Source organism: Myxocyprinus asiaticus, chromosome 12 (assembly GCF_019703515.2).
Source record: "Myxocyprinus asiaticus isolate MX2 ecotype Aquarium Trade chromosome 12, UBuf_Myxa_2, whole genome shotgun sequence".
Classification (NCBI taxonomy): domain Eukaryota; kingdom Metazoa; phylum Chordata; class Actinopteri; order Cypriniformes; family Catostomidae; genus Myxocyprinus; species Myxocyprinus asiaticus.
In genome coordinates, this window is record NC_059355.1 from 34,476,120 (window position 1) to 34,495,292 (window position 19,173).

The 19,173-nt window shown below is 37.2% G+C and overlaps 2 protein-coding genes across 7 annotated transcripts in view; one reads left to right on the forward strand and one right to left on the reverse strand.

Annotated features, from left to right (window-relative positions):
• The window catches only part of LOC127448842 (cytoplasmic FMR1-interacting protein 1 homolog), a 66,203-nt gene extending 61,112 nt beyond the window's left edge, over positions 1 to 5,091 (forward strand). For all 4 annotated transcript variants that reach the window (XM_051711680.1, XM_051711681.1, XM_051711683.1 and 1 more), the window contains exon 31: positions 3,644 to 5,091. In XM_051711680.1, the coding sequence (XP_051567640.1) occupies positions 3,644 to 3,808 (165 nt within the window). In that variant the 3' untranslated portion in view covers positions 3,809 to 5,091. The remainder of the gene's footprint in view (positions 1 to 3,643) is intronic.
• Positions 5,092 to 6,053: 962 nt separating this feature from the next.
• Positions 6,054 to 18,879, reverse strand: LOC127448843 (magnesium transporter NIPA2-like). 3 transcript variants are annotated; one of them, XM_051711687.1, is made up of 6 exons: positions 18,805 to 18,879; positions 16,951 to 17,178; positions 13,061 to 13,117; positions 12,841 to 12,931; positions 9,434 to 9,594; positions 6,054 to 7,076 (listed from the first exon to the last, which is right to left on the reverse strand). In XM_051711687.1, the coding sequence occupies exons 2-6, from the start codon at positions 17,087 to 17,089 to the stop codon at positions 6,421 to 6,423; spliced, it is 1,104 nt and encodes a 367-aa protein (XP_051567647.1). In that variant the 5' UTR covers positions 17,090 to 17,178; positions 18,805 to 18,879; the 3' UTR covers positions 6,054 to 6,420. The 3 variants fall into 3 exon arrangements, with proteins under 3 accessions (XP_051567647.1, XP_051567646.1, XP_051567645.1); XM_051711686.1 differs by lacking the exon at positions 18,805 to 18,879 and adding an exon at positions 17,840 to 17,986; XM_051711685.1 differs by lacking the exon at positions 18,805 to 18,879 and adding an exon at positions 17,277 to 17,441.
• Between the last annotated feature and the right edge of the window lie 294 nt (positions 18,880 to 19,173).

Consider the following 19,173-nt stretch of genomic DNA (forward strand, 5'->3'; position numbering starts at 1 on the left):
AGTAGAATCCTAATTTGTGTGCTTTCCAATTCACTGTCAGTTGGCCTTCCGTTTAATGTAGTCTGGTGTAATAGCTTTGGGAGACCACAAGGGGGTGATATAAATTTACTGTACTTAATACTTAAGGACATGTTGATGCGGTGCAGGTGGGAGTCCACGGTTGTGAATCTAGTCACCATACACCAGGGCTCTTTAACTACTTTCTTGCGGGGGCCAGATTATCCAGATGAAAACTTTGTGGGGGCCAACATTTTTTTTTCAGTATTCATCTTAGCTAGCACTTTCATTACAAGTAACATGTTACTTTAAACACCTTTAATACTGTGCATTTATTCATATTAAAATAGTCACAGGGTGTACTGTATATTGAATTATAATTTTTTAAGATCTGGCTGAAAAATAAACATGACTTGTACTCTTAACTAACAATTTTTTTTTATCAACTTAATTTTGGAGAAAAACAAATGAAAAAAAAATAAATAAAATAATTTAGCGCTATTGTTTACACAATATGAAAACTGAGGAGAAACATTTAGATCTGCTAAAGCCCTCTCACAATAACCACCCACATATGAAAACAACAGGCATATAAAAATGTCATGTTCACTTAATGCATTTTCTTTTTGGAAAAAATAAATAAATAAAAAATACATATATATTCTTCCATTTTCTCTATAAAGTATTATCCTATTCAGAGAAGAAAATTAGTCTTGCAAATATTGTGAATTTGCACACAATAGCCAGTGCAAGAGCCAGACATTTGTGCAGATAATCACTGGCAAATGAAGAAAAAACTGAGTTCATGCTGTTCGTGATTGAGTGGGCTGACTCACAGCTGTATAGAACCAAATATAATCAGGATATCTGCTGGTTCAATTTTATGGATCACTATTTTTATGAGCACTATAGACCCTTAACTGATGAGACAAGCCCGTTTGACACATAAAAGCAAACTTTTCTGCACATTTTCATTGAACGTTTGGTTTTCATAATCGATTTCTATTTTGTTGCCTAAGATGTGCTTATCTGCTGATAACATTTCTGTAACAACTGCGATGATCACTTTTTACATCTGTAGATTTGATCACACGCCACACAACTAAGCAATTTATATAAATATATTTGATTGAAAAAGACGCGATCAAATAAATGAAGTAAACTGTGCGATCCATGTTTAGCAAAGCAGTGTAACTAATCTATTGCCAGAAAAGCTTAAACACGATCTCTGGTCTGGACAACTGATGACGGCTGAATGCTGTTGCACATGCCAGTGAGCATTGTTAAACCAAAGTCTTTCTAGCAAGTCAGTCCACTGTCGTCCATATTTGGAATGCTCCTGGGAGACCATTTCCAGTCATGCCAGTGCAGTTCCTATCTACTTGAATGGGGGAACACCGAAATCTCAAAAATGGTTGGTCAAGATTACAATCAAAGAACATATTTCAAATCAGCAGTAAAATCTGACAATGCTGGTATCATAAATTGTGCTTCTATACCTCAGATTACCCTAAAAACGTATTCACATTCTCGAGATGATTGACAGGTAAAGGTGATTGCCTCTTTTACCTGTAAGGCGGGACTTCCTTTTTACATCCGTTGGGTGCTAGAGCTTCTTGGTTGGGTGTTCCAATTTCTCCCATTCATTTTAATAGAAGTGGCCCGTCTCTGCTAAATAGTCTCTGGTTAAACTCAACGTTGATTGCTGAGGCTCGCGCCTGCGAACACTGAATTTTGCACAGAGAGTGCTCTGGTGTTTCAGATGGAGAGGCAATTTTATCAAAATTACTTGGAGGGCCAGACAAAGATTATTGGCGGGCCACCAGTTGACTAACCCTGCCATACACACAAAAGTTACGAGGGTTTTTGTACTTCAAGAATGAACAAAGTGACATTGTTGAGTGTAACTGTGTAAAAGTGAACGGTTAGAATTGTCTACATTTATTATGCAGTTTCTCTGTATGTAGCCTTGAATAGGTTTCAGTCAAGCTCTCAAAGCACAAAAAGACATTCTTGTAACTGAAAATACATTGTTTTGGCTAAATAAAAGATACATTTACACAGTATATCATCTAGTGATGGCTAGAGTAAATAGTCTGTCCTTTGATAATGATTTGAGTCGAAATAAATGGAAAACTATGCGAGTTGCACTCCCTGGCACTGCAGAATTTTGAGCAGCCTCCCGAGTCAGGATGCAGAGCGGTGACGGCGGTGTGCGTACCTTCAAAGAAAATAATTGTTTTGAATTTAAGCATCATGTCATCCACCAGTTTGGTGTGCGACTCCCTTTAAGCTACCCTGCCCCTCATACTTTACCAAAGTTGTGTTAAGAAATGTGTATGACGAGACAAAAACTATTGTGCAACGAGTAGCCCTATTTATATATAAAAAAATGCCGATATGCATCGATGATCATCAGGAAAATGTTCTGATTATCGATGCGTAGTAAAGTTATGGAAATTAATAAAATCTTACAAAGTCATGGAAATTTCTATAGCAAATGTTTCTAGTTATTTTAAAATATTTGTAAATATTAATCCTTATCCATTTATCACAATTGACTGAAAATGTATTGGTGTGGTAAACCTAGGATTACTTCTCACTGGCAACTTGGTTAGGACCATTGTTTAACTAATATTAGTTTATCACAATGTTTTGATTTGGTTATAAAAATCGGCTGTTTTATCAGTGTATATTTAGTATAAATTTATGTGCAATTTAATGTCTTCATCCTATCTGTTTAACCCTCATGGAACTGTGGTTTTACTTTAGTAATTTTGCAGTTAGAATGGCTTTACTAGAAACACCATGGATAAACTATTGTTACTATAGTAAAACCATGGTTTATTTTTGTAAAGGAATGTCACCCTAATTAAATGTATAACTATCAAGTGATATTATTGAATTCTGCAATGTTGAAAAAGTTTCAGAGTAGTTAGCTGTTTTTTTGTTTTTTAATTATTTTATTTTCTCCCCAATTTGGAATTCCCAATGTGCTGTAAGTCCTCGGAGTGGCGTAGTGACTTGCCTCAATCCGGGTGGCGGAGGACGAATCTCAGTTGCCTCCGCGTCTGAGATTGTCAATCCGCGCATCTTATCACGTGGCTTGTTGAGCGCGTTACCGCGGAGACGTAGCGCGTATGGAGGCCCATGCTATTCTCCGCGGCATCCACGCACAACTCACTTCGCCCCACCGAGAGCGAGAACCACACATTATAGCGACCACGAGGCGGTTACCCCACGTGACTCCACCTTCCTAGCAACCGGGCCAATTTGGTTGCTTAAGAGACCTGGCTGAAGTCACTCAGCACGCCCTGGATTCGAATTCGCGACTCCAGGAGTGGTAGTCAGGGTCAATACTCGCTGAGCTACCCAGGCCCTTAGCTGCTTTTAGTTAGTAGCATGTAGTTTAGCCAACTAATTGTTTTTTTTTTATAGAGTAGCTTGACTGTAGTTTTAACTACTTTAAGTTCTGAGTAGCTTGTTGTTTGGAAAGCTACAATTTCAAAGTAGCTTCCCCAGCAGTGGTATGGCACTAGTATAAAAAGTGGCCTTTTTTGTCTCGGTCAGCTTAGTGTATTTTGTAGTATTATCAAGACTAACCAAATCCCAAATCTGTATTGTCATCTTCTCTTTCCCTCCATAGCCTCTAAAGAAAATGGTTGACAGAATTCGCAAGTTCCAGGTTCTGAATGATGAAATCTTTGCCATTTTGAACAAGTACCTGAAGTCTGGGGATGGAGAGAATATGCCAGTAGAACATGTGCGATGCTTTCAGCCACCCATCCATCAGTCACTGGCCAGCAACTGAGATTACAGTACATTTCCATGAGTAACATGATAGTGGGAAACATATTTAGCGACCAGATTCACTGTCACATTCTACTTTCTTGCATAGGCCTGCAGTGTTCACAGAGCCAGTAAGCTGCCTTGATTTGTCAAGTGATTTGGTATGCACCAATCATTTGTAACATCATTGATAATGCACATGTCTCAGGCTTTGGTAAATTAGGCCAAAATTTATTTTAAACTGATGTCCACAAAAGTGGCCCGGTTTCACTTAGTGTATTTAAGGTTGATTTTGTACACACGTGTGCCTTATTATAGACAAATGACTATTATCTAAGTGTTAATGATAGCACAGTCCTTTTTTTATGTTTTATACTTAAAGCTGGGAATGAGGGTATGAAAATGGCCTAGTGGGTTTTATCGATTGATTATTTAAGGTTTGCTGTGGTGAGAGACCAGCACATCTATTTTCTGTGTGGTGTTTTTGAACGATTTTATGGTTGATTTCTTTTATTATTCTGAATAAATCTTTAAGCATAACCAAGTTTTTACTCTTTATAAACATGTGCCTTTTTGTATTTGAATTATGTAATCAGATTTTAATTCAATAAATATGCATCAAATAATGGTTTCTTCAAGATTCCTTCTTCACAAATAATATATATAGGTCACAAGTTAACCCAAAAATTCAAATTGTCGTCATTTATGGTGCATCAAGAAATATTGTGCCAGGTTTGACATCAATGAAGAGACGCACATGTGTCTTTGCCTCATCATATTTGTACTTAATTCAATTGCAAATTAGATTTGAGCGCTATAGCAGAGTGGAAGACTTATTTTTAAGAGTTGGAATATTGTGCACAAATTGTATGGATTGCTTTTTTGGAGGTTGACAGCCTTGGTCTCCATTAATGGAATAGTTAACCCAAAAATGATAATTCTGTAATTTATTCATCCTTATGCTGTCTCAAGCTTCACTGACATTTGAGTTCTTCTGTGGCACACAAGTGGAGACTACTGATAATGAAGATTTATTGTGGAAAAACGAGTTACATTTTGGTCTACTTCTAAACTAAAACCGATCGTATCCCTTCAGAAGACATAAAACCACTCGATTACCTTTATAGATGAACTTTATTCTGCCTATATTTCCTTTTTGGAGCTTTAAAGTTTTGGACCCATTGACTTGCATTGTATGTATACACCAATCAGCCACAACATTAAAACCACCTGCCTCATGCCGCCAAAACAGCGCCAACCCACATCTCAGAATGCTGTTCTTCTCACCACAATTGTACAGAGTGATTATCTGAGTTACCACAGACTTCGTCAGTTTGAACCAGTCTGGCCATTCCCATCCACAGACCTGCCCCTCACTGGATGTTTTTGGCACGATTCTGAGTAAATTCTAGAGACTGTTGTGCGTGAAAATCCCAGGAGATCAGCAGTTACAGAAATACTAAAACCAACCCATCTGGCACCAACAATCATCCATGCGATTATCTAATCAGCCAATCGTGTGGCAGCAGTGCGCTGCATAAAATCATGCAGATACGGGTCAGGAGCTTCAGTTAATGTTCACATCATCCATCAGAATGGGGGAAAAATGTGATCTCAGTGATTTGGACTGTGGCATGATTGTTGGTGCCAGATGGGCTGGTTTGAGTATTTCTGTAACTGCTGATTTCTTGGGATTTTCACACACAACAGTCTCTAGAATTTACTCAGAATGGTGCCAAAAACATCCAGTGAGCAGCAGTTCTGTGGACAGAAATGCCTTGTTGATGAGAGAGGTCAACAGAGAATGGTTAGACTGGTTCGAACTGACAAAGTCTACGATAACTCAGATGACCGCTCTGTACAATTGTGGTGAGAATATCATCTCAGAATGCTATTCTGAGATGCGGGTTGGCACTGTTTTGGCGGAACGAGGGGGACCTACACAATATTAGGCAGGTGGTTTTAATGTTGTGGCTGATCTGTGTATATAAACCCATTATATCCATGAATATATATCTTTGTGTTCTGCAGAAGAATGCAAGTCATGAGTTTGAGACGGCACAAGAGTTGAGTAAATTATTTTTGGGTGAACTATTCCTTTAAGAAAAAAAGAACTCTGGACATTCTGCAAAACATGTTTCATATTCTACGGAACAAACAGGTTGGAAAAATTTAAGCAAAACATTATACTGGGTTGGAGTGACTTGAGGAGGTGTATATGATAACTCATTAAATTAGACTACACTGTTGATAATTTACATAAGGTCTTCTCGTTTCACTTGGATGTCTTTATTACAAAATCAAAGCAACTACTGATTTTTGTAGAAAGAAACTCAGTGCATGTAAATTCAGATATCTGTACATAAAATATAAGTCTCTTAAAAACATACGGGTGTATATTTACAGTGCTACATGAGGAATGAGATGAAGCCTTACCATGTAGTCTAATCTGAAACAAGGGGGGTAAGGCGAATAAAACAAAACTTTTAGTACAGATTGGTCCATTTTTTTTTAATTTTTTTTTTACCTCGTGTTGATTGTCTTGGGTTTTATCTCATTGCGAAAAAGGGACAAAAAAGGCTAAAAAAACAAAAACATTTTCATCAACTGCTGCACATTGGTTCCTTTTTGGCCCTAAGACACTGTCATAGTGCCATTTCTTCTGGAGATGCTGTCAAATGGCAATCCCATCTCTCTATCGTCAATGTCCTCTGTGACTTCATTATGTAGCAGCTCATAAGTGGAGTGGTTGTGAGCTGCCATGCCATTTGATACAGGCCCATTCTTCTCCTCCTTCCTAATGGACACAGCAAGTGTAGCCAAGCTAATACTAATGTCCTTAAAGGCGTGCAAAAGGAAGATGCCAACGATAATAGTGACAAAGCCACTCAATGTGCCGATGATGTCATCAGCACCCATGTGTTCCCATTCTTTGAACAATATGGCTGAGCATGACAGCACCGAGGTGGTGAAGAACACATAGTAGATGGGTGTGACTAGAGAGGTGTTAAATATGTCCAGTGCTTTGTTCAGGTAGTTGATCTGTGTACTGACACAGGCTATCAGGCTCAGGAGCAGCAGCCAAGCCAAAGGGTTTCGCGCTACTGGCTTTCCAGCAATGGCCTCCTTAATGGCAATGCCCAATCCCTTTACGCAAGACACGGAAAGGGCACCAATCACAGAGCAGATAGTGATGTACACCAGGATGTTGGTCTGCCCGTGGCGTGGGCCCAATACGAAGATGAAAATGAGAGCTACGATGATGACAGCTGTCGCGAAGACCACAAAGCCTGGAGACAGATGGAGGTAAGATAACAAATACGATTAGGTTACATAAAGCAATCTTTTCGTAAAATAAAAATAACTCAAACGGGTCCCTGAAGAAACATACAAACTATCAATAGAAATATTTATTTACCTGCACTTTCTCAAGACTGCAATAGTGCATGTTTATATTATATATGGGTAAGATTTCATGTCCCAGGGGTTGATATTTATTAAAAGGAACAGATTTTAACTTTTAGCCTTGTCCCAGATTTTCAATACTAAACTATGAAAATCCATTATATAAAAAACTAAAAGTCATACACATCTGTGATGGCATGAGGGTGAGCAAATGAGAGATTTTTTTTTATTTTTGGGTAAAATGTTCCTTTTAATGGTGCAGGGTATGAACAAAAAAGGGAGGGTCCTCTTGCCATCACCTTGTACCATTGGCCCTTGAGAATTTAAATATCAGTAGGGATTACGAGAGTTGTCCTGTATTGTAGCTTGTTTTCATACTTCTGAGAAGTTAACGCTTTAACACTTTAAAAATGCTTTAAACATCAGGAGATTTTTCACTTTGATAACAGTTGCAACCATCAACCAAGTTAAGATAAAGACTATACTTTTAAGCATGTAAGATAATCTAAACAAAGAGTTTAAAAAAAATACCAATTAAATGATTTAGCTATTTTGTCAAATAATGCAAAAAGTGTGCAATTTTATGTATCCTAAAAAAGTGTTTTTAGGATACATAAAATGTTTGCTATGAATCCAGCCTTAGCAAGACAAACAAGCCTGCCATTTTAATCTAAAAACATTAAAATGCCATTCCATCACCGTCATTTCCACTATGAAATTCTATTAAAAACAATACAAAATTTGAAATGTGGTGGAAATGACGCTGGTGGGAATTAAAAAAAATAAATATTCTAGAGACTGTTGTGTGTGAAAATCCCAGGAGATCAGCAGTTACAGAAATACTCAAACCAACCCATCTGGCACCAACAATCATGCCACGGTCCAAATCACTGAGATCACATTTTTCCCCATTCTGATGGTTGATGTGAACATTAACTGAAGCTCCTGACCCATATCTGCATGATTTTATGCATTGCACTGCTGCCACACAATTGGCTGATTAGATAACTGCATGGATGATTGTTGGTGCCAGATGGGCTGGTTTGATTATTTCTGTAACTGCTGATCTCCTGGGATTTTCACACACAACAGTCTCTAGAATTTACTCCGAATGGTGCCAAAAACAAAAAATATCCAGTGAGCGGCAGTTCTGTGGACGGAAATGCCTTGTTGATGAGAGAGGTCAACAGAGAATGGCCAGACTGGTTCGAACTGACAAAGTCTACGGTAACTCAGATAACTGCTCTGTACAATTGTGGTGAGAAGAATAGCATTCTGAGATGTGGACTGGCGCTGTGTTGGCGGCACGAGGGGGACCTACACAATATTAGGCAGGTGGTTTTAATGTTGTGGCTGATCGGTGTGTGTGTATAATATATATATATATATATATTAAAAATCTCCAGTGATGCATGTACAAACACAGCTGAGCATTGTCAGTAGACAAATAATTTAGTGAGAGTGTGGAAAAATATTTTAAAGACCAAGTCCACAGTGGTAAAATTGTCAGAAGTTGAAGAAACAACCATATATTGCTTTAGCCTTTAAACTATATTTATTTCATTTAACTTAATATACCTTATTCACTATATTTCCAAGCTATTTAAAGTAGTTACTATAAATGTAGCACAGAAGTGTCAAACTCATTTTTTTTTTTTCAACCTTTGTGTTCTTATACAGAGCACATGCACAACACATGCTGTTCTGAAGCTTAAGTCCAGAATCAACTTGAAGCTGTTTATTAATAACTAATACTGAGGTAAAACAAAAGGGAGCACATGGAATTTATTAATTTAATTGGCCAGACACCTTTAGATTACATATACATAGAGAATAGGTAAATAGGCAAAATTATAAATAAGCAATATTGACCAGAAATTATAAAACCACTCAGTGCTCTCTATGCCTCACTTTCGATTTTGTAAGCCATCTAAAACTTAACATTAACCTAAAAATGCCATTAAAAGAATGGTTCCACCACTTCAAGATACGAGCTACATGTTGCAACACAAATGAAAGAATATATTGTGAATATATCCAACCAATTTTAATAATTGGATGAATTTAAGCAAATTATACTTTATACCCCCACCCCCCACCAATCATCCCATGGGCTGGGTTGGATTTCACCAATGGCCATTTTCAGCCTGTGGGTTGCTGCTTTATTTGAATGTGCCTGCTGAATGATAACAAGCGTCACATTCCATAGGACACACTGTTGTCTTAACATGAACTCATTTACCTGGATCGACCAGTTTTTTGGCCATATCTTTCAGGCTGTCGATCTCCTCCTCTTTAGGTGCATGTATCACCATGGTAGTGGAGCCCAGAATACTGAGCAAACAGCCAAGCTTCCCGTGAAGATTCAACCTCTCCGTCAGGAAGTATGAAGACAAGACCGCACTGCAAGAACAGGCACACATTAAACCTAACCTCTTGAAAATGGTCATCATTTACTCACCCTCATGTCGCGGTGAACCCGTGTGACTTTCTTTCTCCCATGAAACACAAAGTTATGTTCTTGTCCGAACAATGAAAGCAAACAGTGACCATGGACCCTCAAGCTCCAAAAATGACAAAAAAAGCACCATAAAAGTAGTTCATACAACTCATGTGCTGTATTGAGTCTTCTAAAACCATTTAATAGCTTTGAGTGATTACCAAACTGAAACATGATTTATTCACTGCAAATTCTTCCCTCCACCGTAGCTTTTAAATCTCATTCGCACTTGCGCATATGCAAACTTGGCTTTTCACAATCTGTTCTGACACACATGAAAACCAATGCCGTTTGTTACCATTGACATCAAACCTGGTGCGATCCTGGTGACAAGTCTGAATATGCGCAAGCGCAAATGAGATCCAGCGGAGGGCAAGATTTTTAAGTTAAATTTCTCACACAAAGCTATCATATCGCTTCAGAAAACTTGGAATATACCAGATTTGGAATGAGTCAACTTTTGGTATTTTTGGTCAATTTGTAGCTTGACAGCCCCTGTATGCTTATGTTGTATGGAATAGAACAGTGCATACATTCTCCTTATGTGTCCATTGAAGAAAGAAAGTCATAAGGGTTTGGAATTACGGAGGGTGAGTAAATGATGACCTCCAGCACAATAGTCATGACCTAAGTCACTGAATTAGTGTGAGGCACGAATGTGCTGTTACATCCATGCATTATACCAATTGTACTGACAAAATGGAAAAATGAATCAATACATAAATTCCTAACTGTTTTCAGAAGATAGGAAACATGGTACAACAAAGCTGTGCCTGAATAGTTCACCAGAAAATGAAAATTCTCTCATGCCATCCCAGATGTGTTTGACTCTCTTTCATCTGCTGAACTCAAATTAAGATTTTTAGAAGAATTTTTCAGGTCTGTAGGTCCATACAATGCAAGTGAATGGGTGCCAAAATTTTGAAGCTCCAAAAATCACACAAGTCAGCATAAAAGTAATCCATAAGACTCCAGTGGTTAAATCAATGTCTTCAGAAGCGATATGATAGGTGGGTGTGAGAAACAGATCAATATTTAAGTCCATTTTTACTATAAATTCTCCTCCCTGCTCAGTCAATTTCCAACTTTTAACTTGTATTTTTGGTGATTCATATACTTTATGCATATCGCCACCTACTGGGCAGGGAGTTATTGAAAATTGGAGTTATCAAAAATATTGATCTGTTTCTCACCCACACATATCAAATCATTTTTGAAGACATGGATTAAAACACTGGAGTCGTATGAATTTAGACATGTAACGGTGTTTGGTTATATGATATCACGGTAAATAACATGCACAATATTGTTATCGTGGGCACTACAAAATACCGTAAATATTTCTAGATAACCTTTTGGCCAATTTATTTATTTTTCTGATCACTCAGTAGTTTTTTTTCCCTATCAACGAATCAAGATTCTCAACACTGCGTGCACATGCACTCTGATGTAAACAAACCAGCGGGGAAGAGAAACGTTGCTAAAGGAGTAATGCTGCCGACCCTTTATCCACATTCTAACAGGGTTAAGTTGGTAGTGTGGAAGTATTTTGGGTTACATAAAAATGCAGAGGGATTGTTGGTTGGAGATGGTTTCCCAACCAACGTTTCGTTTGAGTAAAACGTGCGAGAAAAGTGGCAGCGAAACTGCCGTGGACATGTCCGCTCATCCGCGGAACAATCATTGCGTTCAAATCAGCAAGATAAAAGGTTAGTTGTGACATTTCTGCTTGTTTTTCCAAACTGTTTTTGAAAACTGAGAGACAACCCTCTTGTTGCCCTTTGCAGATAATGTGTATCTTGCTTTCTAGTGGCCAGAGAGTCGTTCGCTAAAACTCCGCTGGCTACACAGTAACGTGTGTCTTGTTAGAATCAGATAATAATAAGTCCTGTATTTAATAACGGCAGTGTGACACAATGATGATTAAAATATTAATTAAAGTTGGAATGCCACGCAATCGTACGTTGTCATTCAGTGAGAGTGAACTTGCGGTTATTAAAGATGTAGCTAGCGCCTAGCTACAGTATATATTAGCAACTGGCTTGCTATCCTGAAAAAAAAACATGCACTATTGTTGTTGCCTAGTAGCTGGCTCGATAAAATTAGTCTAGCCTTACTTTAACATTAGCCTCAACAAGACAAGGTTTGTCCTGATCTGTAATGATCAGAGGCCCAGTGGCAGAATGACCACTTAAATAGCCAAACATAGCATTTAGTTGATGTTTTAATATGTATATATGTTGTTGATAGTAGTTTTTTAAATGTTCAGATTTTTTTCAAAGTTCTTTGTTATCTGTTAATTTAAAGGCCAGTTTGATACTGAAAATGTGATTCAACTTTTTATAAAGAGAACAACAATAAAGTTTGTTTAACCCGTTTTTGTAATGTAATTTGACACCGTAATAATACCATATACCGTGATAAAAGCTTTAGTAACTATCGTGACATGAAAATTTTATACCATCACATGCCTATATGGATTAATTTTATGCTGCCTTTGTGCTTTTTGGAGTGTCAAAATGTTGGCACCCATTCACTTGCTCTGACTGGACCTACAGAGCTTAAATATTCTTCAAAATAATCATAATTTGTGTTCTGCAGATGAAAGAAAATCATACACATCTGTGATGGCATGAAGGTGAGTAAATGATGAGAGAATTTTCATTTTTGGGTGAAATATTCCTTTCAGTGGCGCAGGGTATGAACAAAAAAGGGAGGGTCCTCTTGCCATCACCTTGTACCATTGGCCCTTGAGAATTTAAATATCAGTAGGGATTACGAGAGTATGTTTACGAATTGTCCTGTACTGAAGCTTGTTTTCATCCTTTTGAGAAGTTAACGCTTTGACACTTTAAAAATACTTTAAACATCAAGAGATTTTCCACTTTGACAACTTGGTTGATGGTTGCAACTGTTAAGATAAAGACTACACTTGGTTTAAAAACAACAAAAAAGGAAACCACAAAGCTTACTGCTAAACCACTAGCATGAATCACACTGAAGTTCTCAGTGCAAAAATACCTCCCAAGTTGCATTCTTTAAAACTTTTCTACAGTATTTCCCACCTCCCATTCCAGTAAATTCCATTTACATATTCAATAGCAAATATGATTGTGAAATTCTTAGGAATTCACAAAAGGTTTACAAACCTCACTAGCACACTGAGGGCCCCGAGAGGAGTGACGAGAGTGGCAGGGGCAAAGGCATATGCAGCGAAATTGGCAGCTTCACCAGCCCCCACTGTCAAAAGCAGACAGAATTAGAATTGTTATAGCAAAACAGTGTACAGAGGAGCAAAGCCACAAAACATGATAAATATTCACTGTATGTGAAATACTGCTTGAAACCTGTCTTGACTATGTCACTTACTTGATAACAAGCCGGCCCACCAAAGCCATTCTTTTAAGTATGCATGACCACCTTGACCTGGAAACAAGATAATGAACATTTCAAAATGTATAGAGCATTATGCTTGACACTAGTGATTAGGGATGTTAATGAATAATCGATGATAGATTATTCTTTGTTAATAATTTGATCGATTAAAGCTGCACTACGGAAGCATTTTTGGATAAAAATTTACAAAATGCCATTGTTGACATAAACAAAACAGTGTTCAAAACGATGTACTTACCTTGCCATGATTCACTATGGTAAGCCTACAAAAATTACTTGGATTTGGCGCGAAATTGCAAGCTTGTCATTCATCCTTACGTCATGTCCGAAAATACAGAAATGAAATACCGGCTTTCACGTGTTCCAGTGGGGAAACTACACTGTTCAGTTCAGTTCAGACAGTCAGTGGATATGTTTTCTGGTAGGGTTGTTGAACTTACATTGCTTGTCATGCTTGTATGAATCGAACAATATTCATGTGTTAACTGATCGAGATGTATCTACATTGTCCGGTGAGGTTACTGTAACGTGTTTACTAATATTCATGACTTCTGTGTATTTTATAACATTGCTGTAGTTTCCAGGTTCCCTAAGAGTGTTTGCTGCTGTTTTCTCATTTCTTTTGCCCGTTGCAAAAACGCACAAGCTATCGCTAATTGTCCCTTTAGCAGATAGTCTTTCTGTTTAAAAGCCACTATAGGTACAAGGTAGTTCCCCATGAAATGTACAATCATCTCAAGCTGTTTAAATTGTATGTTCCGATTTTATAGCACAGTAACTTACATCTTATTTTTTTTTAGTGTCTATCTAATATAACTTTACTGCTAAATAAATTATTAATTAATCATATTATTGTAATGTTTATATTGCATGTTTAAAAAAAAAACATATTTCATCCCCATCATTATTGAATCCTCATTTTGTTTTTAGTTTACAGTGTTTTGCGCAGTGCATAGATGTACTATTGTACGGTTTTACTTGCATTATCAACTGAGGCTGTACAATATAATATAAAATAATAAAGTCTTCCACTGAACTCATATCAGTTCATGAATTTCACTTCTTAAATTCATAAGAGTAGTAAAATACAAGCATTAATAGAAGATAAAACACTTGTATAATCATAATAAAATATGCTGGCAACTGATGGTGGTTGAGGAGAGTCCCCTGTTCTCAATGTTGAAGCACTTTGAGTATAGTGTCAGAAAAGCGCTATAAGTGTAAATCTCATATTCATTCATAATATGTAAATACAAGTGTTGTTTATTTTAATCAAAGCAAGCAATTTTTCTGTTTTAAATGTTTAATAGAATAACATATCAAAATGAAATACAACATTATGACTTCCGCTTTAAAAATCTCCCAGTCATGTTCACACACAGGCGATGTCCAGTTAAGCTCAAATCATGAGATTCATCCGCACACAAGAGCAGTGCTGAAACACAACTCAGGTAAAGCGTTCTTACGCAAATTGCTTGCACTTTTTAGTTTCAACCACAGATGTCGCTAAAGAGCACAAAGTTCAGTAGTGCAGCTTAGAGCTTCTGAGCTCGGCGATTAATCAACATTTTCAAGTTTGAATTTGAACGGCTGGTCAGTCAAAAAAATAAAACAATAAAAAAAATAACAAAAAACAAAAACAAACTTTGTATAAATAAAGATTGATTGAAGAAAAATGAGTCTAGTATTTTTTTTTACATTCAAGCTGTTCATCACTTAAGTTTATTATTCTTATTGTTGATGATTAATCGATGAATTAAATGTTAACAATTGTTGATTAAGAAAATGTCTTAATATTTGCAACCCTTCTAGTGATAGACCTATATATTAACTACATTATAGTTATATATTATACATGTTCTATTTTGACTAAATATTAACAGATGCCATGTCAATGGATAATGCACATTTCTGAAGCCAAACATTTTTGAGTGGTTTAAAAAACAAAAAAATTAATTACTTTGTAAATTGTTCCATTAATGCAAGTAATTCTGTGTTTGTCTCATTTGCTATAATTAAGTTGCATTACATATACAGTATCTGGATTATAATTTCATTGACCAGCCTACTCTGGAGATTTCAGCATTGGCTTTGTCAATTTGATAAAATTAGTATCAGTTGACCACTAGTTGAAACAAACATTACTATCACTCAGAAATAATTTTAACTGTCAACAGTCAAACAACTTCACTGCTACAACAAGGTTAAAGGTAAATGACATCACATCGCCAACCCTGAACTTTGTACTGACGCCAAACATAGAATGTTTATGTGTTCCATTAACCCTGTATGTCTATTACTGTACATACCCAAAGGTTGTTTGAATTATGTGGCTTTTTAAAAATGCAAATGTCATTTATACATGATGGACCACAAAGGTTAACATTTTACAAGTAATTGCAAAAACCAACTTCTATGTCCTAGATTTAGTATGCATCAGTGTCAAAAATGGATTGTAAACCTCTTTGAAATGATTTTTCTCTGTTTATTTTCATTCGTTTGTTCATTGGCAAGCCCATTTTGTCAATACATTAGGTTCAACCACAATTAAAAAAAAAAAATAAACGTCATCAATCATTAAAATATCATATTTGGACTGAACAGACACAAATTACTTTCATGCCTGTTCAATATCTACGTGGGAACAAATTCAAATATATCAATATTAACATATCAATAATCATATTTATCAATACTGGTTAATGTAGCCTAAATGTAACCTAAAAAATATATTGCCATTATGGGCCATTGTTATTTATTCATGAAACCCCCTTTTTTTTTTTTTTTTTTATCTCCTTTTCTCACAATTTGGTATGCCCAATTCCTACTACTTAGTAGGTCCTTGTGGTGGAGCGGTTATCCTCCTCAATCCGGGTGGCGGAGGACAAGTCTCAGTTGCCTCCACTTCTGAGACAGTCAATCCACGCATCTTATCACGTAGCTCATTGTGCATGCCACCGCGGAGACTCCCAGAATGTGGAGGCTCATGCTACTCTCCGCGATCCACGCACAACTTACCACACGCCCCATTGAGAGTGAGAACCACTAATCGCATCCACGAGGAGGTTACCCCATGTGACTCTACCCTCCCTAGCAACCGGGCCAATTTGGTTGCTTAGGAGACCTGGCTGGAGTCACTCAACACGCCCTGGATTCGAACTCGCGACTCCAGGGTTGGTAGTCAGCGTCAATACTTGCTGAGCTACCCAGGCACCCGGAACATTTTTTTATTCATTTAAAAGCCAAAATGTTTTCATTACTACACATAATAAATGTTACTTTTATTAAAAACATTTTAAAGAAGCAGAAACATTATTTTAATTCGACTTTGTGGTATTTAAATACTTTCAAAATGTCTCAAATGCTTGCATTGCTTTTCTGTTTTCTGATCAACCAAATAATTCTATTGCACTGCAGAATATAAAACTAGGGTTGAACAAAATTGTGAAAAGCGACCGCTTATTGTTACGTGTATATATATATATATATATACATACACACTCACACACACACACACACACAGTATATATACACCAGTAAAAGCTTAGAGACATTTTAAGATGACATGGGCCCATAGATAAATATCTCAGTATGGCGAGGTGTACATGGAAACACTGTTAATGATTTACAAAAAGTGAGTGGTGACTGACAGTGTTCTGTATCGAGCTGCACCTTTACGTTTAAACAATGACTATCGCTGTAGACAAGCAGGTGTGTCGGAATAAAATCTCTCAAATACTTTACCTCCCATACCAGTTTAACCTCTCTGAAGGAGTTGCGTATGTTTTCCAAACACTGGTTCCATGACACCATTAAATCAAATATATAAAATATTACCTTATAGAAAGGAAAACAACACATACCTGCTCGCATAGAGCCTTTTCTGGCCAGTCGAAGGAGTCCTTTCTTCTTTAAGATGAAACTACCTCCGATGAATATACTGGAGCTTATGGCCAAGCCGAGACCTATATAGAAATCATACTTCCCCCTGTCTTGACCCATAGTGGTGTCGGTAGAGTTTTCTCCCTTCACATTGACAGCTACACACAAAAGATTCAGTCCAGAGTAGCAGTCCTGGCCAACTGCGATACCTATAAAGAAAAGAAAACAAATAGTAATAATGTAACATAATAACAATTCTATTGATTCAAAGTCAAAGTTTCTAATCGAACAAAAGCCTATACCATACCATTTTCATAAGAAACACTACACACATTACAGCTCATAATATCTGAGGATACACTCATGACAACAAAACACACACAAACATACACACACACTGCTCAGAGGAAGAATGAGGAATGACAATGTGTGTAATGCAGCATAAGTGACATGATGACATAAGCAGAGGAGTGCAGACAGTGACTCTATAAGCTCGAAGTCCTATTACATGAGGCTCATGTTGACATTCAGAAATGTATCTGCTCGGATCGATAGGTTAGTCACCCCGTCTGGTCTCATTTTAGGGCGTGAGACGAGCATTCAGCTGATCCGTCAAACTTTACAGGACTAGTAAAAGCATTCACTAACTCGTTCAACACCCCGTGTGCTATTCAATCAATTGTAAACCAGCTATTCCCAAAGTGTCAACATCTGTGTCGCGAGATCCTCTTGACGTGTCAACATGACAATTACCTTATTCACACAACCAAACCCAGCCGGATAGCCTAGCCAATTAGCTCCATGAATCACAGCAAAACAGACATCGTAAGAGCACGCATGCCTAACGAAGGTTATGAACTCATTTAGTACCTAGTCGTATTCCAGCGATCAGCTCGGCATCGTGTCTGGTCCCTGAAAATTTCACGGTTTTGACTTTCACGTTAGCTCGCGACCATGAAATTCAGACGCGGTGCTGACGCGAACCTTTGCGGATCTGCCTACACGGTGAAAGAGGACGCGCGGACGCATGCGCAGAACCTCTCATACGATTGGCCTTTGTTCTTCTTACGTCTTGTGTTAGGGGCACTTCACACCGAACACATTTTAAAATCCGCCCGCGCTGTTTTTCAATTGTTTTATTATGTCTACGGTTTGTTTTTTTCAGCGCCTCGCGCAGAAGTGCCGCGTTGGTTTTAGATACCGTGTCAAGTTAAAAGAAAGTCTATTATAAACGTGTCTCGAGAGTTGCGTTCTGTTATGTTCGTTGCTCTGAGTCTTGCATTTGTTTTTTTAGCGCGATACGCGTTCGGTCTGAACGACCCCTTAAAGTCTCCTTTTTATGCGGATAAATATTTTAAGAGAACGTAAAAGGCTTTTCGATTGGATTATTGAGCTGAAAATCGTTTTAGTTATATATTTATGACAGCCAATTCATCGCCTTTTAAAACATTGTTTTCTCATCTCTTGAGATAAAAGTATGGGTAAACATAGTGACGTAGTTGCCGATAGGTAAATACACTTTGTGGCAGATAGAATCATAACCTGAAATAATACGATCGAACAAATAAAATAAAATGATTCAGTTGATAAGTGACAGTATGAGCAAAACAAACTGATTTGTCGTTTTCAGTTTCTGGTTTGAACCCGACTTAAAATGTATGTAAAACTTGTAAAGGTTTATAGATGTTCTCACAACGATTTATGTCAACAACCGGCTTGTCATTGCATGCATTCGGAGTGATGTAAGAAATAGTTACTCTAAAGACATTTTAAAGCGCTAACTGTAACTACAATGGAAAAGTAGACACACAAAAATATGACTTAGTAGAACTTACACTGGGGTTGAGTTAATTTCCGTGCACTGCTGGGATAGAATCAGGATGCAAAAGGAAAGTCCAGCTACTAGGAAGCAATTGTTGTGTACAAAGGTGGGATAAACAACCCCTGCTGGCAGTCATCTTACCTCGTTTACAATTACATTTAATTATTGAAGGTAGACCATATTAGTGGCCATCTAGCTGAGTGTTTAATTTTTTAAATCGACAGTTTTTACAAGGGTACTTTATTTGCTAAATAAAACAATCAGAAATAAATGCAAAAGTATCATTCAATTATATAAATAAAAGAGAACTGAATATTGGCAACAAAGGGTCAAAATAAAAATACGAAAATAAACAAATGGAACTTTTCCAACAAAATAATAA